Raw genomic sequence first — 27258 nt, forward strand, 5'->3', positions numbered from 1 at the left:
GGCTGGGACACATTTCTTACAGGCCTCAGGATTAACCCAGACGGGGACTTTGCTGTCAGTGAAGAGAGACGAGAAAGAACAAAGTGCCGTTTGTCCCTCTCAGTGTGATCCTGAAGGACTGTGTTCAGGCTGAAGTTCTGTTCCTGCTGTACGATCCTCCCCCAGATTGTCCTTTCTGAGCTCCAGCCAGGTGAGGCTAAACAGTCAGGTGGGAAAGACAAAAATCTACAACAATGTGTTTAATATAAAGCTGATTTATTTGACATTTATCCAGAATATTAAACTCCAGCCATGTTATAAGGTTATTAACATCAGCAGAAACAAAACCCAACTGTTGGAATAGAAACACAGGAAATTTATGACACGAAGGAGGCCATTCAGCCCATTGTGTCTGTGGCAGTTGAAAAACATGTATCCAGCTTCATCCCACATTCCAGTTGTGATGACCTTGGAGAAATCAATGTGAAAAATGCAAGATATGAACCCCAGACCAAATTAACAAATTACACTAGATTGCATGTTTTAATTGTTTTTAATTTGGTCTGGGCTTCATATCTTGTATTTTATAACAACTGAACTAAAAGAAATCCCCAATTAACTAAATAGCACTTTGTAAATAGTTGACACCCCAAATTACAATCAAAGGAATTTTCTTTACTTATTCAACACTTGAATATCTCACATCACACTGATACATTACACAGTCCTTTTTGATGATGAAATCCTTTGTGGTTAAAAGTCTTAAATTCTCCCAGTTCAATGGACTGGATCTCCCAGACTTCTTAAAAAAAAGAAACAATATTTTCCTTCGCTCACTTCTCCAAGCACTTCTGACCTGGAGATCTGTGAACGTGATTTCCGGTGATCCTGTGGGCCCTTTACTCCTCCACAAACTTCCACTCTGAAAAAACAGGTTCTGGTTTCCACAGCCTTTCGCTGTATATCTTCAGAGAGGTGTTCACTCTCTCTCTCTCTCTCTCTCTCTCTCTCCAGCTGCCCCTGCTGGGTGCTCGTCTCTTGCAGCTTCCCTTGAGGCCTCACCCCGATGGATTCTCTTTTTACAGCCTGCTTGAGGCCACAACGTGATGGTTCATTCCTTACAGCCTGTTTTACTCCAGAAAGTCGGTTAAATTTATCTGGTCCTAGAATTCAATAGTTGACTGTTCTTCTCCAAAATACAAAGACCAGAAGTCTAGTTTCACAAAGCTACTCGGCCTTTCCATTGCCCCCAGGTGTTACCACCTGCCGGTTCATTTACATGTTCTCAATGGCTGACTCCTTGTTTTACAATCCAAAAGTCTGGGAGGGTGAAACCCATTGTTCATCAGGTGTTAGTGCTGTAGTCTCTGTTCTTCAGAAAACAGTCTTTGATCTGTTCCCTCTGTTGTCCTGGTAACCTTTTACAGGAGTGGAGGTGAGGTCAGCTGACCTCCTGGATTTCATCTTGAACTTCAAAACAAAAATCACAATCTATAAGATATAATCATGTTACAAGGTCCAGTGATCCTAACACCAGTTCACATCAACAGAAATGAACCCTGACTGTGACTCAGTTGTTACCATTGTTACCTCTCAGTCAGAAGGTTGTGGGTTCAAGTCCCACTCCAGAGAGTTTGCTGTGTGCAATTGGCTGCTGTGTTTCCTACATTATAACAGTGACTACACTTCAATCGCACCTCATTGTCTGTAAAGCACTTTGTCATGTCCTGAGGTAGTGGAAGGTGCTGTATACATGCAGATCTTTCTTTAACCATCAGAATGAACATGGTTCAGTCCTGGATGTGATTAACAGCAGCAAGAGCAGAATCCAACCCCTGCAGTCAATTGTGAACTCGGTGTGTCAGCAGGTTGGATGACTGACTGAGTGAATCCCTTCCCACACACGGAGCAGGTGAACGGCCTCTCCTCAGTGTAAACTCACTGGTGTTTAAGAAGGGTAAATGACTGAGTGAATCCCTTCCCACACACGAAGCAGGTGAACGGCCTCTCCACAGTGTAACTCACTGGTGTCTCAGAAGGGTGGATGACTGAGTGAATCCCTTCCCACACACGAAGCAGGTGAACGGCCTCTCCACAGTGTGAACTCACTGGTGTTTAAGAAGGGTGGATGACTGAGTGAATCCCTTCCCACACACGGAGCAGGTGAACGGCCTCTCCACAGTGTGAACTCACTGTGATTTAAGCAGGGTGGATAAACGAGCAAATCTCTCCCCACACTTTTTTTTTCAATTAATTTTCATTTTAATTTGTATAGACACATTGGCAACGTCATGATTCAGAATTTTTTTTTAGATTAGCGATACAGCACTGAAACAGGCCCTTCGGCCCACCGAGTCTGTGCCGAACATCAACCACCCATTTATACTAATCCTACACTAATCCCATATTCCTACCAAACATCCCCACCTGTCCCTATATTTCCCTACCACCTACCTATACCAGTGACAATTTATAATGGCCAATTTACCTATCAACCTGCAAGTCTTTGGCTTGTGGGAGGAAACCGGAGCACCCGGAGAAAACCCACGCAGACACAGAGAGAACTTGCAAACTCCACACAGGCAGTACCCGGAATCGAACCCGGGTTCCTGGAGCTGTGAGGCTGCGGTGCTAACCACTGCGCCACTGTGCCGCAGATATTAAAAGTATTCACAGAACTAAAGTACAATTTTTTTTTGTCCTTGTCGAACAAAAGCTAACAGTACTGTCACGAAATAACATCGATGTGAGGGTCTAGCTGAGTATTAAGTTCTAAAACATGCAATGATCTTTTGTCACCTCATTGAACTTGTTGCAGTCATTAAAAAAGAAACAAAAGTTCCGAGAAGCAGTATTAGTCACTATCCAAGTCTCTACCTATCTTTTCTTTAAAAAAAACATTGATCTTTAACATAAGGTCAACAATAAAAAAGCAATGGAATCCACAAGAAAGTCTGAACATTGCTTACAGTACTTGCGGGACAGTGACAAACCATCACCTCCTGGGACACTGGTAATCTGTGCTGTGAAGTTCAGATGCACATTTACATTAAACAACGGACTTCTCGCTGTTAAAATAATGTCACGGCTTCATGTTACTGAGCCGAATGTCACGTTCTCGCTCAAACTGCCGGTGATCGACACTGTCCAAGAAAGCTTTCCGTTCAATGTTGACCGGCCTCTCTCCAGTGTGAGTACGTTGGTGTGTCACCATGCCACGTCAGCGTTCAAAAGTCTTCTCATATTCAGAACATTTAAAAGGTCTCATCACTGTGAATGTTCCTGTGTTTCAGCAGACCTGATGAACAAGTAAATTCCTTCCCACACTCGGAGCAGGTGAGTGGTCTCTCCCCAGTGTGAAGTCGCTGGTGTGGAAAGAGGTTGGATGACTGAGTGAATCCCTCCCCACACATGGAGCAGGTAAATGGCCTCTCCCCAGCAAGACTGTGTCGATGAATTTCCAACTCAGATGGTAATTGAATCACTCTCCACATTTCCATGGTTTCTCCGTGGTGCGAGTGTCCTTGTGTCTCTCCAGGTTGGATGATCAGTTGACGCCTCGTCCACACACACAACACGTGTACAGTTTCTCCCCGCTGTGAATGGTGTGATGTTTTTTCAGGCTGTGTAACTGGTTAAACCTCTTTCCACAGTCAGTCACTGGAACACTCTCACTCGGGTGTGTGTGTGTCTCGGTGCTTTTCCAGTCACACTGATGTTTGAAATCTTTTCCCACAGACAGAACAGACAAACATTTCTCCTTCCACATTCAAAGGCCGATGATATTCAGATCCTGAAGTATCGAGTGACTGTCAGATCTTGAAGTGATGTTTCTTGTCTGTAAATCCTTCCCTTCTAATACCCTGTAGAAGGAGTTTACAAACGTCATCACTGTCAGTACAGGATAGAAATTCAGAACAGACAATTAGGGCGGCACAGTGGCGCAGTGGTTAGCACCGCAGCCTCACAGCTCCAGGGACCCGGGTTCGATTCCGGGTACTGCCTGTGTGGAGTTTGCAAGTTCTCCCTGTGTCTGCGTGGGTTTTCTCCGGGTGCTCCGGTTTCCTCCCACAAGCCAAAAGACTTGCAGGTTGATAGGTAAATTGGCCAATATAAATTGTCACTAGTATAGGTAGGTGGTAGGGAAATATAGGGACAGGTGGGGATGTTTGGTAGGAATATGGGATTAGTGTAGGATTAGTATGGATGGGTGGTTGATGTTCGGCGCAGACTCGGTGGGCCGAAGGGCCTGTTTCGGTGCTGTATCTCTAATCTAATTCGAGTTTCTATGGAACATTCTTTCCTCATGTTCCCCCCCCCGCCCCCCAACAAACATGTTTTTTTTTTTTTAGATTAGAGAAACCGGAGCACCCGGAGAAAACCCACGCAGACACAGGGAGAACTTACAAACTCCACACAGGCAGTACCCAGAATCGAACCCGGGTCCCTGGAGCTGTGAGGCTGCGGTGCTAACCACTGCGCCACCGTGCCGCCCATTCAAACTAAGAGAAGTCCAAATAAGCAACAAAATCCCAACAAAGGCAAATGGAATAAAAGCAAAATATTGTGGATGCTGGAATTCTGAACTGAAAACAGAAAGTGCTGGAAATACTCAGCAGGACAGGCAGCATTTGTGGAGAGAGAAACAGGGTTAACGGCTGGAATTTTACAGACCCCAAATGAGAGGTGTGGTGTTGTTGGGGGGTGGGGGGGAGGGCCGGGGGGGTTGGGGAAGAGATGTAAATTTCAGTGGGAAGCGGGGGGTGGGAAACCATTTCCACCTCACTGCAAGTTTATGTGGGATGGTGAGAAAGAGCCGCCCCTCCCCCTCCCCCCCCCACCCCCCCCAGACCAATCAAGGTCCTGAAGTGGCCAATTACCTGGCACTGAAGAATCTCTTCCCACCGCCACAGGATTTTTTTTTTACCTTCAGTGGCCTGATTGTAAAGGCCCCAAGAACCCCGCCTGGTAAAACCAGCGGCCTTCTTGCTGGGTGTGAGGGGGCTCCTGATTGGGTGGCCTGTGCCCCACGGAGGGCTGTTCCTGAATCCCCAACGCACATCACTCCCCCCGTCCCCCTAACCGACCCTGCTTGTCTCAGCGAGGCCCTGCCGATTCTCTCTGTGAACAGACCCTGTCTAATTCCCCCCTCCCTGTGAACGCACCCTGTCTAATTCCCCCCTCCCTGTGAACGCACCCTGTCTAATTCCCCCCTTCCTGTGAACACACCCTGTCTCATTCCCCCCCTCCCTGTGAACGGACCCTGTCTAATTCCCCCACCCTGTGAACAGACCCTGTCTAATTCCCCGCTCCCTGTGAACAGACTCTGTCTAATTCCCCCTCCCTGTGAACAGACCCTGTCTAATTTCCCCCTCCCTGTGAACAGACCCTGTCTAATTCCCCCCTCCCTGTGAACAGACCCTGTCTAATTCCCCCCTCCCTGTGAACAGACCCTGTCTAATTCCCCCCTCCCTGTGAACGGACCCTGTCTATTTCCCCCCTCCTTGTGAACAGACCCTGTCTAATTCCCCCCTCCCTGTGAACGGACCCTGTCTATTTCCCCCCCTCCTTGTGAACAAACCCTGTCTAATTCCCCCTCCCAGTGAACAGACCCTGTCTCATTCCCCCCTCCCTGTGAACGGACCCTGTCTATTTCCCCCCTCCCTGTGAACAGACCCTGTCTAATTTCCCCCCTCCCTGTGAACAGACCCTGTCTAATTCTCCCCTCCCTGTGAACGGACCCTGTCTAATTATCCCCTCCCTGTGAACGGACCCTGTCTAATTCCCCCTCCCTGTGTACAGACCCTGTCTAATTCCCCCCTCCCTGTGAACAGACCCTGTCTAATTCCCCCCTCCCTGTGAACAGACCCTGTCTAATTCCCCCTCCTAGTGAACAGACCCTGTCTAATTCTCCCCTCTCTGTGAACAGACCCTGTCTAATTCTCCCCTCCCTGTGAACGGACCCTGTCTAATTCTCCCCTCCCTGTGAACGGACCCTGTCTAATTCCCCCCTCCATGTGAACAGACCCTGTCTAATTCCCCCTCCTAGTGAACAGACCCTGTCTAATTCTCCCCTCCCTGTGAACGGACCCTGTCTAATTATCCCCTCCCTGTGAACGGACCCTGTCTAATTCCCCCTCCCTGTGTACAGACCCTGTCTAATTCCCCCCTCCCTGTGAACAGACCCTGTCTAATTCCCCCCTCCCTGTGAACAGACCCTGTCTAATTCCCCGCTCCCTGTGAACAGACTCTGTCTAATTCCCCCTCCCTGTGAACAGACCCTGTCTAATTTCCCCCTCCCTGTGAACAGACCCTGTCTAATTCCCCCCTCCCTGTGAACAGACCCTGTCTAATTCCCCCCTCCCTGTGAACAGACCCTGTCTAATTCCCCCCTCCCTGTGAACGGACCCTGTCTATTTCCCCCCTCCTTGTGAACAGACCCTGTCTAATTCCCCCCTCCCTGTGAACGGACCCTGTCTATTTCCCCCCCTCCTTGTGAACAAACCCTGTCTAATTCCCCCTCCCAGTGAACAGACCCTGTCTCATTCCCCCCTCCCTGTGAACGGACCCTGTCTATTTTCCCCCTCCCTGTGAACAGACCCTGTCTAATTTCCCCCCTCCCTGTGAACAGACCCTGTCTAATTCTCCCCTCCCTGTGAACGGACCCTGTCTAATTATCCCCTCCCTGTGAACGGACCCTGTCTAATTCCCCCTCCCTGTGTACAGACCCTGTCTAATTCCCCCCTCCCTGTGAACAGACCCTGTCTAATTCCCCCCTCCCTGTGAACAGACCCTGTCTAATTCCCCCTCCTAGTGAACAGACCCTGTCTAATTCTCCCCTCTCTGTGAACAGACCCTGTCTAATTCTCCCCTCCCTGTGAACGGACCCTGTCTAATTCTCCCCTCCCTGTGAACGGACCCTGTCTAATTCCCCCCTCCATGTGAACAGACCCTGTCTAATTCCCCCTCCTAGTGAACAGACCCTGTCTAATTCTCCCCTCCCTGTGAACGGACCCTGTCTAATTATCCCCTCCCTGTGAACGGACCCTGTCTAATTATCCCCTCCCTGTGAACGGACCCTGTCTAATTCCCCCTCCCTGTGTACAGACCCTGTCTAATTCCCCCCTCCCTGTGAACAGACCCTGTCTAATTCCCCCCTCCCTGTGAACAGACCCTGTCTAATTCCCCCTCCCTGTGAACAGACCCTGTCTAATTCTCCCCTCCCTGTGAACAGACCCTGTCTAATTCTCCCCTCCCTGTGAACGGACCCTGTCTAATTCTCCCCTCCCTGTGAACGGACCCTGTCTAATTCCCCCCTCCATGTGAACAGACCCTGTCTAATTCCCCCTCCCAGTGAACAGACCCTGTCTAATTCCCCCCTCCCTGTGAACAGACCCTGTCTAATTCCCCCTCCCTGTGAACAGACCCTGTCTAACTCCCCCTCCCTGTGAACAGACCCTGTCTAATTCCCCCCTCCCTGTGAACAGACCCTGTCTAATTCCGCCCTCCCTGTGAACAGACCCTGTCTAATTCCCCCCTCCCTGTGAACAGACCCTGTCTAATTCTGCCCTCACTGTGAACAGACCCTGTCTAATTCCGCCCTCCCTGTGAACAGACCCTGTCTAATTCCCCCTCCCTGTGAACAGACCCTGTCTAATTCTCCCCTCCCTGTGAACAGACCCTGTCTAATTCTCCCCTCCCTGTGAACGGACCCTGTCTAATTATCCCCTCCCTGTGAACGGACCCTGTCTAATCCCCCCTCCCTGTGTACAGACCCTGTCTAATTCCCCCCTCTCTGTGAACAGACCCTGTCTAATTCTCCCCTCCCTGTGAACGGACCCTGTCTAATTCTCCCCTCCCTGTGAACGGACCCTGTCTAATTCCCCCCTCCATGTGAACAGACCCTGTCTAATTCCCCCTCCTAGTGAACAGACCCTGTCTAATTCTCCCCTCCCTGTGAACGGACCCTGTCTAATTATCCCCTCCCTGTGAACGGACCCTGTCTAATTCCCCCTCCCTGTGTACAGACCCTGTCTAATTCCCCCCTCCCTGTGAACAGACCCTGTCTAATTCCCCCCTCCCTGTGAACAGACCCTGTCTAATTCCCCCTCCCTGTGAACAGACCCTGTCTAATTCTCCCCTCCCTGTGAACAGACCCTGTCTAATTCTCCCCTCCCTGTGAACGGACCCTGTCTAATTCTCCCCTCCCTGTGAACGGACCCTGTCTAATTCCCCCCTCCATGTGAACAGACCCTGTCTAATTCCCCCTCCCAGTGAACAGACCCTGTCTAATTCCCCCCTCCCTGTGAACAGACCCTGTCTAATTCCCCCTCCCTGTGAACAGACCCTGTCTAACTCCCCCTCCCTGTGAACAGACCCTGTCTAATTCCCCCCTCCCTGTGAACAGACCCTGTCTAATTCCGCCCTCCCTGTGAACAGACCCTGTCTAATTCCCCCTCCCTGTGAACAGACCCTGTCTAATTCTGCCCTCACTGTGAACAGACCCTGTCTAATTCCGCCCTCCCTGTGAACAGACCCTGTCTAATTCCCCCTCCCTGTGAACAGACCCTGTCTAATTCTCCCCTCCCTGTGAACAGACCCTGTCTAATTCTCCCCTCCCTGTGAACGGACCCTGTCTAATTATCCCCTCCCTGTGAACGGACCCTGTCTAATCCCCCCTCCCTGTGTACAGACCCTGTCTAATTCCCCCCTCCCTGTGAACAGACCCTGTCTAATTCCCCCCTCCCTGTGAACAGACCCTGTCTAATTCCCCCTCCCTGTGAACAGACCCTGTCTAATTCTCCCCTCCCTGTGAACAGACCCTGTCTAATTCTCCCCTCCCTGTGAACGGACCCTGTCTAATTCTCCCCTCCCTGTGAACGGACCCTGTCTAATTCCCCCCTCCATGTGAACAGACCCTGTCTAATTCCCCCTCCTAGTGAACAGACCCTGTCTAATTCCCCCCTCCCTGTGAACAGACCCTGTCTAATTCCCCCTCCCTGTGAACAGACCCTGTCTAACTCCCCCTCCCTGTGAACAGACCCTGTCTAATTCCCCCCTCCCTGTGAACAGACCCTGTCTAATTCCGCCCTCCCTGTGAACAGACCCTGTCTAATTCTCCCCTCCCTGTGAACAGACCCTGTCTAATTCCCCCCTCCCTGTGAACAGACCTTGTCTAATTCCCCCCTCCCTGTGAACAGACCCTGTCTAATTCCGCCCTCACTGTGAACAGACCCTGTCTAATTCCGCCCTCCCTGTGAACAGACCCTGTCTAATTCCGCCCTCCCTGTGAACAGACCCTGTCTAATTCTCCCCTCCCTGTGAACAGACCCTGTCTAATTCCCCCCTCCCTGTGAACAGACCCTGTCTAACTCCCCCTCCCTGTGAACAGACCCTGTCTAATTCCCCCCTCCCTGTGAACAGACCCTGTCTAATTCACCCTCCATGTGAACTGATCCTGTCTAATTGAATACACAAGTAGGGAGGTTATGCTTCAGTTATGCACTGGATTGTTGAGACCACATCTGGAGTACTGTGTACAGTATTGGTCTCCTTATTTAAGGAAGGATGTAAACACATTGGAAGCAGTTCAGAGAAGGTTTACTCGACTAATATATGAAATGGGCAGGTTGTCTTTTGAGGAAAAGTTGGACAGGCTCGGCTTGTATCCACTGGAGTTTAGAAGAGTAAAAGGCGACTTGATTGAAACATATAAAATCCTGAGGGGTTTTGACAGGGTGGATGTGAAAAGGATGTTTCCTCTTGTAGGAGAATCTAGAACTAGAGGTCACTGTTTGAAAATAAGGGGGTCGCCCATTTTAGCCAGAGATGTGGAGAGTTTTTTTTCTCTCAGAAGGTTGAGAGTCTTTGGAACTCACTTCCTCAAAAGGCAGTGGAAGCAGAGTCTTTGAATATTTTTAAGGCAGAGGTAAATTGATTCTTCATAAGCATGGGGGTGAATGGTTATTGGGGGTAGATAGGAATGTGGAGTTGAGGTTACAATCAGATTAGCCATGAACTTTTTGAATGGTGCAGCAGGCACAAGGAGATAAGTGGCCTACTCCTGCTCCTAATTCGTATGTTCATATAAGGGCTTCAGGCACTTTATTAAACACACACAAAGCAGAAGAACATTAATCTGATAGGAGATCTCTTGCACACAAGCAGCCAGCAGTGTGGAGTCTTCTGACAGTAAAGCCCCTTTACAGCCAGGATTTTCAGGAGCTAGGACATGGAAGGAGTCTCAGTAAAATTAGGGATATATTTGTTCACACAAACCAACTCCTAAAAATACTGAGTTATTTTCTTCTTCATTTACTGACATGCCAACTGCCTGGACGATTGACATGAGCTCCCAACCAATCAGAAGAGGGTTGAGGGTCTGGAGGACTGAGCAGGCTGTTGGTCCTCCGACCAATCGGAGTGAATGAGGGGCAGGGCCTGTGAGAGTGGGCGTGATCCTGTGGTGATCCAAGTCTGGCACCTGACTCTGCCTTCTCTGCTGGGTTGTCAGGAAGTGAGGAAAAGAGAGCTGGAACTTCTCTAACCTGTGATTTACAAGGACACATTCCCTGGTTCCCAGCAGTTACTTTTCTTTAGTAATTTTCTCATTATCCCTAAACTACTCTGCCTACTTTAATTCTGCTATTTCTTAGTTTCACAATTATAGATATAAAAATCACATTCCAATCTAATCTATTCTATTACTCACTCTGCTTTAAGTTATATTGTAGTTGGTTTAAAGAGGGGCAATAATGGCAGCTCAACTTCCCTGGATATAGAGTTTTCAGGTAGGAGAGAGGGGGGGATAAAAAAGGAGGGGGTGTAGCATTGTTAGTTAAGGAATCAATAACAGCTTTGAGGAGGGATGATATGCTAAATGAATCATCAAATGAGGCCATATGGATGTAGCCACACTACTAGGAGTGTACTATCGACCCCCACATAGTGAGAGGGAGGTAGAAGAACAAATATGGAGGCAAATTTCTGACTATAGGGCAATATTAGTTGGGGATTTCAACGATCCCAATATCAACTGGGATACAAACAGTGTGAAGGGCACAGAGGGGACAAAATCATGGAAAAGGACAAAGATAAAACAGGAGTAAAAGTTCTAAATTGGGGAAGGCAAATCTTATGCAACTGAGAGATGACCTGGTGAAAGTGGACTGGTTACAGCTACTTGAAGGAAAATTAGTGGCAAACCAGTGGGAGGCAATTCGATAGGACCAACACTCACTTTGTTAACTCTGTTCTTTAAGTATCTATAGAAACTCTTTATATTTCTAGTTAGCTTTCTCTCGTACTCTAATTTCTGCCTGTGTGGAGTTTGCAAGTTCTCCCTGTGTCTGCGTGGGTTTTCTCCGGGTGCTCCGGTTTCCTCCCACAAGCCAAAAGACTTGCAGGTTGATAGGTAAATTGGCCATTATAAATTGTCACTAGTATAGGTAGGTGGTAGGGAAATATAGGGACAGGTGGGGATGTTTGGTAGGAATATGGGATTAGTGTAGGCTTAGTATAAATGGGTGGTTGATGTTCGGCACAGACTCGGTGGGCCGAAGGGCCTGTTCCAGTGCTGTATCTCTAATCTAAATCATAATCTTTACCTTACTTATCAATCTTTTAGTCGCTGTTTGCTGTTTTTTTATATTCTGTCCAATCTTCTGACCTGCCTCCCATTTTAGTGCAATTTTAGGCTTTTTCTTTAAGTTTGATACTATTTTTAACTGTTTTAGTTAACCACGGATGGCGGGTCCCATCCTTGGAATTTTTCTTGCTCGTTGAAATCTATCTATTCTGTGTATTCTGAAATATCCCCTTAAATGTCTGCCACTGCATCTCTATTGACCTGTCACTTAACCTAATTTGCTAGCTTCAGCTTTACTTCACTTTAGCTAGCTCTGCTTTCATGCCCTCATAATTTCCCTTATTTAAGTTTAAAATACTGGTCTTGGATCTATGGAAAACAACATATATAAGCATACCAGATGGCACATTCTGGAACCTTGGTAAGTGATGTGCACAAATTAGTAGGTGTATAAATTAATAAAAAGTAAACATTTATGAGACATTGACAATCCAGAAACTTGAACATAAGCAGGGTAATTGTTCTTATTTTGTGCTATGACATAATCACCTGAACGAAGCAGAAAGTAAAACCAGGTAGGGAGGATTGTATACCAGTTATACAGCCTGTCCAATTTACTGTCCATTAACTTAAATGGACAGGAATATCACATACATTCTGTTAGGAGCATGTGATACTCCTGATCCAATTTTCTTTTAGGCAATTATTTACCTCCAAGCACAAAAGAGGAAAATAACCTTATTAACTTTAGCAAATGTGGTGTCTCTATAGATAGAATTGCTTGTTTTTAAATATCATGACTCATGGTAGAATTTATAATTTAATATAATTAGTCACATTATAAAGATTCTAAACTAAAATAATCTTGTTTGCAGTGCAGATCTCATTATAATCTCAATGAAAACTAATGAAAAATGTGGTTTTCCTCTTCAAAGGGTTCAAATATTATGCAACATACAAGTTGTCCCAAACCTTGCTAGTGACAGTGGAAAAGTAATGAGACTAATGTTGTACCTCTAGGAAGCAATTCCTGCACTCCGGGTCCCACTACCTGGTGGGACATCCTGCCCCATGTGCCCAAAGATCTGCAGGTCGAAAATCGGCCTGTTCAGTGACGTGAAGTCCCATGGCAGAAACTTTGAGTGGACGTCATCCTCGAATCGAGGGACAGCCGATGACGACCTCTACAGTAACAAGTTTGAGGTTCTGTTGCATCATCCCCAAATCAGGCTCAAATGTTTGGTAATGGCCCTGTGACAATGCAGCAGGTCCAATGGACAGCTGTATATCCCAACAGTGATGAACACTTCTGGCTCCTGTTCTCCTGCATCAATTGGTCCAGTGAAAGCTGCATTTAACAGCAAGGTGAGCTGAAAATCATAACTATTGTGTTGACTTGGAGAAAGGCAGCACTCTGTATGTACATATTCATACATGTACAGAGTATTGTGCCATCAGCCTCAGAAACCCAGTGACCATTTATAGTGACTGCAGAGAGCTCACAGGATAGTTGCACTGTAGCCAATACACAGCACTTGTGATGCAGGACAGCCTTTTCCAGATAATCTTAAGCAATGTCAAACCACACATTGAAGAAAGATGACCAGAGTTATACTCCTTGTCTTCCATCACTATGGTGTAAAAGACAGCTTCACACTGACTCCAGGTTTACAGTGTGACTGGGGCAGTAGACAGTGAAAGTGGAGATGAACAATGAATGGAATTCAGCCATACACCTGAGCAAACCGATAAGTGGAAATTCCAGATCACTTCAGTTGCTGCAAAGCACAGGACATATTAAGTTTATACAGTTCATGTTCACTGCAGGATATTCACATTCAGTAACCAGTTTGTGCAGAGTTTTCAGAAATTATTTCAGACACACACTGCTGTGTAAATGGAAGCAAGTTTCAAATTCCCAGGCGAAGTCTGGTGATGTTACTGAGGTAGAAATCGGCAGTCTGAGTGATGGTGCTGATATGCAGTCAGAAGCTCATCTCGGGGTCAAATATGATACCAAGGTTATGAATGGTCTGGTTTAGCCTCAGACAGTTGCCATGGAGAGGGATTGAGTTGGTGGTGAGGGAGTGGAGTTTGTAGCAGGAATTGAAGGCAATGGCTTCAGACTTCCCAACATTTAATTGGAGGAAATTTCTGTTCATCCAGTACTGGATGTCAGACAAGTCAGGATGGTGTGTGACTTGGAGGGGGATCTTGGAGATGATGGTGTTCACATACACCTGCTACCCTGGTCATAGTCATACAGCACTGAAACAGGCCCTTCGGCCCATCGAGCCTGTGCTGACCATCAACCACCCATTTATACTAATCCTACATTAATCCCATATTCCCTACCACCTACCTACACTAGGGAAAATTTACAATGGCCAATTTACCTATCAACCTGCAAGTCTTTGACTGTGAGAGGAAACCGGAGCACCCGGCAGAAACCCACGCGGTCACGGGGAGAACTTGCAAACTCTGCACAGGCAGGTGGTAGGGGAATATAGGGACAGGTGAGGATGTGGTAGGAATATGGGATTAGTGTAGGATTAGTATAAATGGGTGGTTAATGGTCGGCACAGACTCGGTGGGCCGAAGGTCCTGTTTCAGTGCTGTATCTCTAAATCAAAAATCTCAATCAAAAAAAAATGTAAATATCATCCCTTCTCACAGCTGTAATAGTTTCCGTGATCAAAATTGCCACTCCCCATCCTTTCTTATCCCCTCGCGATCGAGTCTGAAAACCCCATAACCAGAAACGTTGAGCTGCCGTTCCTGTCCCTCCTTAAGCCATGTTTCTGTAATAACTATGATGTCATACTGCCACGTGTCTATCTGTGTCCTCAGCTCATCTGCTTTATTTGCTATACTCCTTGCATTGAAATTGATACCCTTGAGCACTGCCAAACTCTTTTTTTTATTTTCTAACTTTGTTTCCTCTGTCTTCCAGACTCATCCATTAATTTTCTGCCTTCCATTTTCATTTCTGATTTTGTCCCAGCTGAGTCTACCCTCAGGTCCCCATCCCCCTGCCAAACTAGTTTAAACCTTCCCCAACAGCACCAGCAAAATGTTCCACAAGGAACTCAGTCCTGGCTCTGTTCAGGTGCAACCCATCCGACCTGTACAGGTTCCATCTCCCCCAGAGCTGGTCCCAATGTCCCAGGAATCTAAAGCCCTCCCTCCTGCAACATCTTTCCAGCCACACATGCATCTGTCTTATCCTTATATTCCTATACTCATTTGCGCATAGCACTGGGAGCAATCGGGAGATTACTACTTTTGAGGTCCTGCTTGCTAATTTCTGACCTAACTCCCTAAATTCTGACTGCAAGACCACTTCCCTCTTTCTACCGATGTCATTGGTTCCGATGTGGACCACGACTGCTGGCTGTTCACCCTCCTCCTTCAGGATGTTCTGCAGCCGCTCAGTGTCATCCTGGACCCTGGCACCAGGGAGGCAACACACCATCCTGGATTCATGTCTGTGGCCACAATAACGCCTGTCTGTTCCCCTGACTATGGAGCTTCCTCCAAGTGAAGGTGTATGGCCTCTCCCCAGTGTGAGTGCGTTGGTGTGTCAGGAGATCATCACTTCTTTTAAAGCTCTTCTCACATTCAGATCTTACAAAACATCTCTTACCAGAATGAACAAGTTGGTGTCTCAGTAGGTGTGATAACTGAGTGAATCCCTTCCCACACATGGAGCAGGTGAATGGTGTCTCCCCAGTGTGACTGCGTTAATGAATATCCAGCTTTGATGGGGAACCAAATCCCTTCCCACAGTCCCCACATTTCCATGGTTTCTCCATGGTGCGGGTGTCCTTGTGTCTCTCCAGGTTGGATGATCAGTTGAAGCCTCGTCCACACACAGAACACGTGTACAGTTTCTCCCCGCTGTGAATGGTGATGTTTTTTCAGGCTGTGTAACTGGTTAAAGCTCTTTCCACAGTCAGTCACTGGAACACTCTCACTCGGGTGTGTGTGTCTCGGTGCTTTTCCAGTCACACTGATGTTTGAAATCTTTTCCCACAGGCAGAACAGACAAACATTTCTCCTTCCACATTCTCAGTCCGATGATATTCAGGTCCTGATGAATCGAGTGTTTCTGTCAGATCTTGATGTGATGTTTGGTTTGAATTTCCCGTCAGTAAATCCTCCCCTTCTAATACCCTGTAAAAGGAGTTTACAAAAGTCAGCACTGTCAGTCCAGGGTAGAAATTCAGAACAGACAGTTCTAGTTTCGATGGAACATTCTTTCCTCTCTCGTTTCCCCCAAACATGTTGTCCATTCAAACTAAAAGAAGCCAAAATAAGCAGCAAATTGTAACAGAAGCAAAGGGAACCTTCCCAACTAAACCAGAACATTGCTCCCAGTGTCCACGAGACACTCTGTATCCTGAGGTGTCCACCGGTTACAGAAGGCCACCCCGGCACGGACAAGACCACGGAAGACAGGGCAGCAGCCAGAGTGACACACCCACTCCGAACATGGTCCCTGCACATCCTGGACCTACACATTGTTTCTCAGCCTGAGCGAGAGGGAGAGTGAGATGGAGAAGGTGAGAACTGAGTGTTTAAATATACAAGACAGATACAAACCTGGGTGGGTTTGGGGTGGATGAGGTGAGGGAGAGGAGGGCATTGGGGGCCTGGGAAGAGGAGGTCGGTGAAAGGGCTGTGGGTGTGGGTGGTGTTTTAACCAGGCCCAAGAGCAGGTCCAGGAAAAGATCCTCCAACCTCCCCACCCCACCTCCACACCGAGTGGCCAGAGATTAGGAGAATGAGGCTAAACTGTAACCAAGGCTGTTGATAAGGTCACACATGACAGACTGGTCATGAACGACAAGCCCATGGGATCCAAGGCAAAGTGGCAAATTGGAGCCAAAATTGACTCAGAGGTAGGAAGCAAAGGGTAATGGTCGATGGTGTTTGTGTGACTGGAGGCTGTTTTCAGTGAGGTTCTACAGGGATCAGTACTAGGTCCTTGCTCTTTGTTCTATATATCAATGATTTGGACTTGAATGTAGGGGGTTTGATTAAGAAGTTTGAAGATGTTACAAAAATTGACCGTGTGGTTGATAATGATGAAGGAAGCTGTAAACTGAAGGAAGATATCAATGGACTGGTCAGGTGGGCAGAATAGTGGCAAATGGAATTCAATCTGGAGAAGTGTGAGGTAATGCATTTGGAGACAGCTAACAAGGAATACACAGTAAATGAGAAGTATAGAGGAACAGAGGGACCATGATGTGCATGATCATAGATCCCTGAAAGTAGTTGGGCAGGTAGATAAGATGGTCAAGAAGGCATTCAGGATCCTTACCTTTATTAGCCAAGGCAGAGAATATAAGAGCAGGGAGTTTGTGCTGGAAATGTATAAAACACTGGTTAGGACACAGCTGGATACTGCGTGCAGTTCTGGTCACCACACTATAGGAAAGATGTGGTTGTATTGGAGAGAAAACAGAGGAGATTTACGAGGATGTTGCCTGGACTGGAGAATTTGAGTTATGAGGAAAGATTGGATAGGTGAGGGTTATTTTCTTTGGAACAGAGGAGGTGGAGGGGAGACTGAATTGAAGTGTATTAAATTACAAAGTGATTCCTGACAACGCACCAGCCCACTGACGGCATCAGAGTGCGCCAAGCTGTGCACATGCGCAGCTACATCTTGCCAGGACTTAGAGGTGCATGCGCGGAATGACATCATCGCGCAGCGGAAACGTCATCGTGTATCCGTGCCAGGTCCATCTTTGCGCATGTGCGATAAAGCTCGGCTGGAGGAACCGGCTGAATGGGAGACTTTGAGGCTGGAGCTCTCCCCCCTTGGCAACTCGCTCCAGGCCTCGACGCTTCCTCCCCTCAGCTGCTCACTCTAGACCTTCTGGTGGCACCCGGTGACTGATGAACCGTGGGAGCAAGTGGCCAAGAGGAGGGAAGCGACGCGGCCTAGAGACAGCGGCTGGGGCGGGGAAGCCGGGAGCAAGTGGCCGGAGAGCGGGGTGGCGTCAACAGGGAACAATCGTCCAGGGAAGTGCGGGAGGGGGAAGCACTGAGGTCTGGAGCTAGCGGCTGAGGGAGGGGAAGTGAGTTGCCGAGGGGGGAGAGTGGCCAGTGGAGCGGGGGCTCGTAGCTGCGTTTGGGTGAAATCAGTCCTGATAACCAATAACCAATTGGCAGCACATTTTATACTCTGCCCGATTTTCTTTTCCATCGATCGGGATGTCAATTCACAATCTTCCAATGGAAAGTCAATCATAAAATTCCTTTTTTATTTAATAGGATTACTGGAATATTAAATGGATCTGAGGATTAAAGTTAGTATCCAATAACAACATAGTAGCATATTATTGGGCTTCGATCCAACTTCATGTAAGGTTAGTTTGCTAGAACAAACGAGCCATAAGCATTTCCTGTGATAAATTGAGCAGCGCCATCTTTAATCCTGGCAGCTGCCTGAAGGTCGCAGACACTGACCTTCCAGTTGAAGAGCCTGCATTTGTGCATGTGCAAGTACTGCACCACCTAGTGGTTGCATTGTCAGCAAACGCAGCTGGAAAATGATGAGGGGTCCAGATAGAGTGGATAGGAAGGCCCTATTCCCCTTGGTTGAGGGGATCCATAACTAGGGGGCATAGATTTTGAATAAGAGATAGAAGGTTTAGAGGGGATTCGAGGGGAAACGTTCCCATTCAGAGGATGGTGGGATCTGGAACTCACTGCCTGGGAGGGTGGTAGAGGCAGAAACCCTCATAACATTCAAAAAGCACTTGGCTAGACACTTGAAGTGCCCTAAACTACAAGGCTACAGACCAAGAGCTGGAAAGTGGGATTAGGCTGGATGGCTCCTTGTCGACTGGTGAGGACACGATGGGCTGAATGGCCTCCTTCCATGCTGTAAATTTCTATGATTCTAAGTTGAGGAGCAGCCCCTTCAGGTAACTATACAGGGACTGTAACCTCTCACACTGAATATATACATAGCCCATGGACTCCTCCCGGCTGCAAACATCACATGCAGCCTGGGAGTGGGTGAAGCTGCTGAAAACCCTGTTGTCCAGCATGTTCCATCTCCTGGGCACTAGGACCCGGGTGGGAACAGAGTCTGTGAAGTCCCGTCCACTTTCTGTGCCCTCACCAAGATGGCTGCACATGCGCCCTGACCCCGCCCTGTCCAAGGTGGCAGCCAGTGACACCTTTCCCCCAGGCTTGTTACCATGAGGTAAACACGGGGCTTCTGGCCTACCCCAGGTGTCTATGAAGCGCACCCTCGGCTCTAATTCCTCCCTGTGCCCACAATCTCCTCCCGCCTCCCAGGCCACCTGGTCCATCTCAGTCCATTTCATAGGGCAGTTAAATCAACCACATTTCTGTGGGTCTGGACTCACAAAGAGGCCAGATCGGGTAAGGACGGCAGATTTCCTTCCCTGAAGGACATTAGTGAACCAAGTGGGTTTTTAGGACAATTTAGCAGTCTTATGGTCACCTTTACTGATACAAGCTTTTTAAATCCCAGATTTATTTAAGTAATTGAGTTTAAATCCCTGAACTGCCCTGGTGGGATTTGAATTCATGTCTCTGCATCATTAGTCCAGGCCTCTGGATTACTAGTTCAGTAACATAACCACTATGCTACTGCACCCCCACTGTGCTCCATCTCCTCCGATGAGGAGAGATTGAGTAGATAAGCCTATATTCCCTGGGGTTTAGAAGGAGATGTGATCTAACTGAAACATAAATTCTTAAGGGACTTGTCAGGGTAGATGCTGAGAAAATGTTTCCCCTGTCTGGGGAATCTAGAACACCAAGTCACAGTCTCAGGATAAGGGATCAGCCATTTAGGACTGAAATGAGGAGAAATTTCTTCACTGAAAGGGTTGTGAATCTTTGGAATTGTCTTCCCCAGGGAGCTGTGGATGCTCAGTCGTTGAGTATATTTAAGACAGAGATTGATAGATTTTTGGGTACTGAGTGAATTAAGGGATATGGGGATAGTGCGGGAAGGTGGAGTTGAGGTAGAAGATCAGCCATGATCTTGGTGAATGGCAGAACAGGCTCGAAGGGCCAAATGGCCTCCTCCAGCTCCTATTTCTTATGTTCATTAAACCTCAGTCTGGTTCCTCTCAAGCTGCTGGGTGAGTGAATTAAATCTTTCTGAACAAATCACCAAGATACCAGACTACAAGTCATGGCCAAAACATCATTTATTGGTTACAAACCACAATTTAGTTAAATCTGGACACACAGACACTTTATAAACATGTATAAACACATATAAATGTAATCAGAGTTATCCAGCAGTTGAGCACTAATAGGGAGAGTATTTCACAAAACAAGTAACAAAGGTTAACCTGGCGATTCAGTGATTGACTAAATCAGCACTAATGGATGCTGAGTATTAATTACAGCAGGGACCGGAGTCTGAGGTTATAAATTGGTGACTTTATTTTAAGAGTAATTCCTTCAATATCTGACATGTTAACAGCTGTGAACAGCCTGTCTATCAAACAGCTCAAGTCTGCTGGTGCTTACAAACACACAGAGCTTAAACAGTCTCGTTCTCGAGCTAAAGAACAGACTTTCTCCTGTCAATATAGAGCTGCAGGATTGGCCTGTGATCTGTTTATTGTTCATCTTTTGTTCAGTACATTTACTGAGTGGATTTAAATTGAAAACGAGGTTTGAAGACATGATGGTCTATTCACACATGAATGAGAGACGCTGTGGGGCACACGCTCAGTCCAAGAGGGGCAACTGACATCAGAAATAAACCCCAACTGTCAGAATGAACATGGTTCAGTCCTGGATGTGATTAACAGCAGCAAAAACTGCAGACTCCAACCCCCTACAGTGAACTCACTGCTGTGGCAGCAGGCTGGATGACTGAGTGAATCCCTTTCTACACACACAGAGCAGGTGAACACCCTCTCCTCAGTGTGAACTCACTGGTGTATAGAGGCTGGGTGACTGAGTGAATCCCTTTCTACACACACAGAGCAGGTGAACAGCCTCTCCCCAGTGTGAACTCACTGGTGTATAGAGGCTGGGTGACTGAGTGAATCCCCTTACACACACAGAGCAGGTGAACAGCCTCTCCCCAGTGTGAACTCACTGGTGTATAGAGGCTGGATGACTGAGTGAATCCCCTTACACACACAGAGCAGGTGAACAGCCTCTCCCCAGTGTGAACTCACTGGTGTACAGAGGCTGGATGACTGAGTGAATCCCTTTCTACACACACAGAGCAGGTGAACAGCCTCTCCCCAGTGTGAACTCACTGGTGTACAGAGGCTGGATGACTGAGTGAATCCCTTTCTACACACACAGAGCAGGTGAACAGCCTCTCCCCAGTGTGAACTCATTGGTGTATAGAGTCTGGATGACTGAGTGAATCCCCTTACACACACAGAGCAGGTGAACAGCCTCTCCCCAGTGTGAACTCACTGGTGTATAGAGTCTGGATGACTGAGTGAATCACCTTACACACACAGAGCAGGTGAACAGCCTCTCCCGGGTGTGAATTCACTGGTGTGTAGAGGCTGGATGACTGAGTGAATCCCCTTACACACACAGAGCAGGTGAACAGCCTCTCCCCAGTGTGACCGCCAAAGACTTGCAGGTTGATAGGTAAATTGGCCATTGTAAATTGCCCCTAGTGTAGGGAATATGGGATTAATGTCGGAGGGGATGTGGTAGGGAATATGGGATTAATGTCGGAGGGGATGTGGTAGGGAATATGGGATTAATGTAGGATTAGTATAAATGGGTGGTTGATGGTCAGCACAGACTCAGTGGGCCGAAGGGCCTGTTTCAGCGCTGTATGACTATGGCTGCGCTTATGGGTTTCCAGCTGACGGGTAACGGAATTTCTTTCCACAGTCCCACATTTTGATGGCTTTTCCCTCAGTGTGACTGCACATGAGATTCGACAAATCTCACAGTCTGGGCATTTAAAAAGGTTTCTCATCAGCGTGCAGCTGCCGATGTCTCAGCAGGTTGGATGAACGAGCGAATCCCTTCCCACACACAGAGCGGGTGAACGGCCTCTCCCCGGTGTGAACTCGCTGGTGTCTCAGCAGCTTGGATGACTGAGTGAATCCCTTCCCACACTCTGAGCAGGTGAACGGTCTCTCCCCAGTGTGAATACGCTGGTGTACGGTGAGGTTGCCTGATTGCCTGAATCCAGTCCCGCAGTGAGAGCACCTGAATGGTTTCTCATTCGTGTGAACACGTTGATGGGATATCAGCTCCCGGGAACTTTTATAGCAATTCCCACAATCAGAACATTTAAAAGGTTTCTCGCCAGTGTGAAGTCGCTGGTGTATCAACAGGGTGGAGGACAGAGTGAATCCCTTCCCACAGTCAGGGCAGGAGAACGGCCTCTCCCCAGTGTGAACCCGCTGATGTGTCAGCAGATTTGATAACCGAGTGAATCCCTTCCCACACGCGGAACAGATGACTGGCCTCTCCACAGTGTGAACTCGCTGGTGTCTCAGCAGGGCGGATGACTGAGTGAATCCCTTCACACACTCAGAGCAGGTGAACGGCCTCTCCACAGTGTGAACACGCTGGTGTCTCAGCAGGGCGGATGACTGAGTGAATCCCTTCCCACACTCTGAGCAGGTGAATGGCCTCTCCCCAGTGTGAACTCGCTGGTGTGTCAGCAGGGCGGATGACTGAGTGAATCCCTTCCCACACTCTGAGCAGGTGAATGGCCTCTCCCCAGTGTGAACCCGCTGGTGTCTCAGCAGGTTGGATGATTGAGTGAATCCCTTTGCGCACACAGAGCAGGTGAACAGCCTCTCCCCAGTGTGAAGTCCCTGATGCTCCCTCAGTGCATGAGGGCTTTTAAAGCTCTTCTCACAGTCAGAGCATTTAAACTTTCGTCAGTGTGAACTCACTGGTGTCTCTGCAGGGAAGAGAAATGAGTGAATCCCTTCCCACACACAGAGCAGGTGAATGGCCTCTCCCCGGTGTGACTGTGTCGATGAGTTTCCAGCTCAGACGGGTAATTGAATTCCTTCTCTGTCCCCACATTTCCACGGCTTCTCCCCAGTGTGACTGCGCTTGTGTTTCGAGAGGCCAGATGATCGGTTGAAGTCTCGTCCACACATGGAACACATGTCTACTTTCTCCACAGTGTGAACGAGGCTTTTTGCTTCCATAGTCAAAGGTCGATGACATTCAGATCCTGATGAATCGAAGTGACTGTCAGATCCTGATGTGATGTTTAGTTTGAGTTTGCTGTCTGCAAATCCTCCCCTTCTAATACCCTGTAAAATGAATTTCAAACAAGAAAAAGGGAGTGAGAGAGAATCCACAAAAAACACAAAGGCATTTGTGAAATTGAGCTGAATGAATCTGGTAATTTGTGGGACCAGAACAGAGAGTGGGTGGGGCTTCAGGGTCCCAGTGACCAGGAGAAAAAATCATTGACTCATTGATTTGATTCTCACTCTGCACACAGGGGCTGGAGAACTGAACCCAGCCACAGTAGAGGGAGGGAGAAAACTGGCAGAGGAGGAAAGAAATGGTGCAGAAGGTGACATGGGTTTGGATTTCAGCACAGGGAGGAGGGAGAGTGTGTGGGACTGCGATTTACAGCTTTGGGGGAACAAGAGAGGAATAAAATGTTCCATAGGATCTCGAATTGTCTGTTCTGAATTTCTATCCTGTACTGACAGTGATGACTTTTATTACCTCCTTTTACAGGGGATTAGGAGAGGATTCAGACACATTGATTTTGTTCTCACTCTGCACACAGGGGGGTTTCTCACCATCTCTCCTGAAGGTGCTCGTCTGTGTTACTGTTAAGGTTCTGTTTACCTCTCACTGAATTGTTATAGATAAAATCAAACTAAACATCAGATCAGGATCTGATGGAGTCGTACAATTTATCGTAACCTGAATACCATAGGATTTTGAACATGGAAGGATAAAGCAGCGATCAGAGTGGGGAGAAACTGTACACGTGTTCTACGTGTGGACGAGGCTTCAGCTGATCATCTGGCCTGTCGATACACAAGCGCAGTCACACTGGGGAGAAACTGTGGAATGTGGGGAATGAGAAGGAATTCAATTACCCATCTGATCTGGAAAACCATCAGCGCAGTCACACTGTGGAGAGGCTGTTAACCTGCTCAGTGTGTGGGAAGGGATTCACTCAGTCATCCAACCTGATGGGATACCATCGAGTTCACAAGTGACTGCAGGGGTTGGATGTTGCTGTTATTGCTGCTGTTATTCACATCCAGGACTGAACCACGTTCATTTTGACAGTGGGTTTATATCTGCTGGGAAAGAGTTTAATATTCTGTCAATTGCTTTACTTTGTAACCTTTAATCTTCAAATAAAGTATCTTCCTTTGGGCTATTCTCAGGGTTTTGTAGGATGAAACAAACAGTGATTTACTTGTAATTCTTGCAATTTAGTATATTATATTGACTGTTCACAATGTGGTCTGTTCTATATTGGGAAGACCAAACACAGACTGGGTGATCAATTTGAGGAACATCTCCGTTCAGTCTGCAAGCATGACCCTCAGTTTCCGGTCACTTCCCATTTTAATTCTCTGTCCCACTCCCACTCTGATCCCTCTGTCCTCGGCCGCCTGCACTGTTCCAATGAAGCTCAATGGGAGATCGAGGAACAGCAGCTCATCTTTCAATTGGACACTTTTCAACCTTCTGGATTCAACATTGAGTTCAGCAGTTTCTGCACCAACAGAGAGTTGTCGGGATCTGGAACGCTCCACCTGAAAAAGGTGGTTGAACCTGATTCTATGAGTCATTTTCAAAGGCAGCTGACAGGTATTTGAGAATGAGGAACTTACAGGCTTACAAACAACAACTGGGTGTGTGGAACTAAGCACGACTGTTCTTTCAAAGGGCCAGCACAAAGGGTTGAATTGTCTCCTTCTGTGCTGTAAGTTTCTATGATTCTAGGAGTTGGCCATTTAGCCCCTCGAGCCTGTTCCACCAGGAAATGAGATTATGGCTGATCTGTGATCTAACTCTATATACCTGACTTTGTCCCATATCCATTAATACCTTTGGTTAACAGAGATCTATCAATGTCAGATTTAACACTAACATTGATCTGACATCAACTGCTGTTTGTGGAAGAGAGTTTCAAACTTCTACCACCCTTTGTGTGTAGAAGTGTTTCCTAACTTCACTGCTGAAAAGTCTAGCTTTAAATATTACACTATGCCCCCTAATCCGAGATTCCCCAACCAGTGGAAATAGGGTAGATAGAGAGAAATTATCAGTTCCAATTAATATCTTCAAAACTTTGATCAAATCGACCCTTAAACTTCTAAATACCAGGGAATTCAACCATCATAGTGAGGTGATGCATTTTCACAGAAGTGATAGGGAGAGGCGACATATACGTAATGGCACATTTGTGCAGGGACAGAGGGACCTGAGGGGGTTCATGTGCATAAATCCAAGGAGGTGGCAGGCCCTATTGAGTGAGTAGTTAGCGTATGAGATCTTTGGCTTCATAAATAGAGGTATTGAGTACAAAAGCAGGGATGTTTTGCTGAACCTTTATAAATCTCTGGTGAGGCCACAACTAGAGTATTGCATCCAGTTCTGGTCACCACACTTTAGGAAGGATGTGAAGCTTCTTGAGAGGGTGCAGAGGAGATTTACCAGAATAGTTCCTGGGATGAGGGAATTTAGCTACAAGATTAGCTTGGAGAAGCTGGGATTGTTCTCCTTGGAGGAAAGCAGGTTGAGGGGAGATCTGATAGAGGTGTACAAGATTATGTCAGGTTTAGATAAGTTGTTCCCGTGAGCTGATGGTACAAGGACTGAGGGACACAGATTTAAGGCTTTTGGCCAGAGATTGAGGGGAAATGAGAAAGAGCTTTTTTACTCAGCAAGTGTCAATGACCTGGAACTCACTGCCTAAGAGAATGGTGGAAGCAGAGACAACCAATGATTTGAAAAGGAAATTGGATGGGCACTTGAGGAAAGAGTGGGGGAATGGGACTGACTGAACTGGTCTGCAGAGAGCTGGCATGGACTCGATGGGCCAACTGTCCTCCTTCTGTGCTGTAATGACTCTATGATTCATTTGTGTAATCTCTCCTTGTAATTTAACCCTTGGAGTCCAGGTATCATTCAGGTAAATCTACACTGCACTCCCTCCAAGGCCATTATATCCTTCCTAAGTTGTGGTGCCCAGAACTGAACACAATACTCCAGGTGTGGTCTAACCAGGGCTTTGTGTATCTCAGTGCTTTTCCAGTCACACTGATACCTGAAATCTTTTCCCACAGACAGAACAGACGTTCAAAGGCCAATGATGTTCAGGTCCTGATGAATCGAGTCTCTCTGCCAAATCTTGGTGCGATGCTTGGTTTGAGCTTCTTATCTGCAAATCCTCCTCTTCTAAGGTCCTGTGAAAGGAGTTTACAAAAGCCATCACTATCAGTCCAGGATAGAAATTCGCAACATTCTCTCTTCCTGCTTACTGACCCAGAATGGTCACACATGCGCGCTGCTGCACATTGCCCCAAGAGGCAATATAGAGGAGAAATTATTTCATTCGAATTCTTTGGAATTCCCTACCCCAGAGGGTCGTGGATGCTCCATCATTGAATATATTTAAGGCTGGGATACAGATTTTTGGTCTCCCAGGGAATCAAGGGATATGGCGAGCGGGTGGGCAAGAGGCGTTGAATCCTAAGATCAGCCATAATCGTTTAGAGCGGTGGAACAGATTCAATGGGCCATATGCTCTACGCCTGCTCCGATTTCTTGTGTTCAACACTCACAGCAACCTACAATCTACCGACATTACCAGGATAGGGAGACAGAGTTTAGAAACACTCAGCAACACGACTCCAGTAAAAGATCCCAGGAGGAAAAGGGGGAGCAGTGTGTGTACCTGCCCTGATATCCCCCTCCCCAGGCCTGTCAGTCAAACCCCCCACTCCTCCCAGTCCACAGCTCAGCCTATCAGCTTCCTGCACCTTGAGCCAGCCCTGCCCAGGTGTGGCCCAGTCCAAGGGGAGTCTTTGTGGAACCGGGGAGGGGGGGAGGGGGGACCTCCTGCCCTGTGCTGTGTCCCAAATGGTTCCTCCCTCCCCTCCCCCAGGCCCCTTTGTAACTGAGCTCAGTTTCCTTTAAAGTTTTCTCCTTTGATGTTACACTTCATTAATCTTTAATTCCTCCAAATGAGCTGGAAATTTGGCGGCCGTTAACTTCGGGCCTGTTATCGTGAAAAACCCCGCAGCTGCCGCCCCACTCGGGATAAACGCAGGACCGGGAGCTTCTTACTGGGGGTGTTGAGGCCGACACCGGGTGTTTCACCCGCCGGCTCCACCGCTCCCGCTGACTGGATGCAGATCCTACTCGCACTGCGCATGCTTCAAACAATGCGCCTGCGCATACGGTACTTGAAGCCCGCTGCAGCGACCTCTGACCTCACAATGTCCAGGTGATTGACGGCAGCTCCGGACCAATAGCAAGAGGGGACGGGACTGAGGCCAGTGCATTTCTGCAAAGCTGCTCAAAAATCCCCATTATTTAAATTTGACCCATTCACAGGATTCTTCATCTGTTTGTTACAATTGAGCGAACACACACCCTGCACAAACACCGATTTTATATAGGATTACTGATTTGATAATCTTTGCTGCACGATTTATTAAACACTGTTGGGGGAGTGT

General features: G+C 47.5%; 1 protein-coding gene and 1 long non-coding RNA gene across 3 annotated transcripts; both read right to left on the bottom strand.

Moving 5' to 3' along the window:
* Positions 1–307: 307 nt before the first annotated feature.
* On the bottom strand, positions 308–26944 carry LOC137349312 (uncharacterized). Of its 2 annotated transcripts, XR_010969322.1 has the most exons (5): positions 26867–26944; positions 25845–25983; positions 15213–15742; positions 2949–3842; positions 308–1449 (listed from the first exon to the last, which is right to left on the bottom strand). It is a non-coding gene; the product is annotated as an uncharacterized lncRNA (long non-coding RNA). The 2 variants fall into 2 exon arrangements; XR_010969321.1 differs by lacking the exon at positions 308–1449 and having other exon boundaries at positions 2676–3842.
* LOC137348444 (zinc finger protein 226-like) lies at positions 19759–22737 on the bottom strand. Its single transcript, XM_068013752.1, has 2 exons — positions 22579–22737; positions 19759–22452 (listed from the first exon to the last, which is right to left on the bottom strand). The coding sequence occupies exons 1-2, from the start codon at positions 22735–22737 to the stop codon at positions 21523–21525; spliced, it is 1089 nt and encodes a 362-aa protein (XP_067869853.1). The 3' UTR covers positions 19759–21522.
* Positions 26945–27258: the final 314 nt, after the last annotated feature.

The sequence above is a fragment of the Heterodontus francisci genome, chromosome 34 (genome assembly GCF_036365525.1).
Source record: "Heterodontus francisci isolate sHetFra1 chromosome 34, sHetFra1.hap1, whole genome shotgun sequence".
Taxonomy (NCBI): domain Eukaryota; kingdom Metazoa; phylum Chordata; class Chondrichthyes; order Heterodontiformes; family Heterodontidae; genus Heterodontus; species Heterodontus francisci.

What these genes read in the sequence shown, in the direction of transcription:
- LOC137348444 (XM_068013752.1), bottom strand. Translation starts at nt 22,737, where the DNA reads ATGGAAGCAAAAAGCCTCGTTCACACTGTGGAGAAAGTAGACATGTGT. An exon ending in GAGAAGGAATTCAATTACCC is followed by an intron (nt 22,453 to 22,578) that starts GTCTGAGCTGGA and finishes CACTGACGAAAG; the next exon opens with TTTAAATGCTCTGACTGTGA.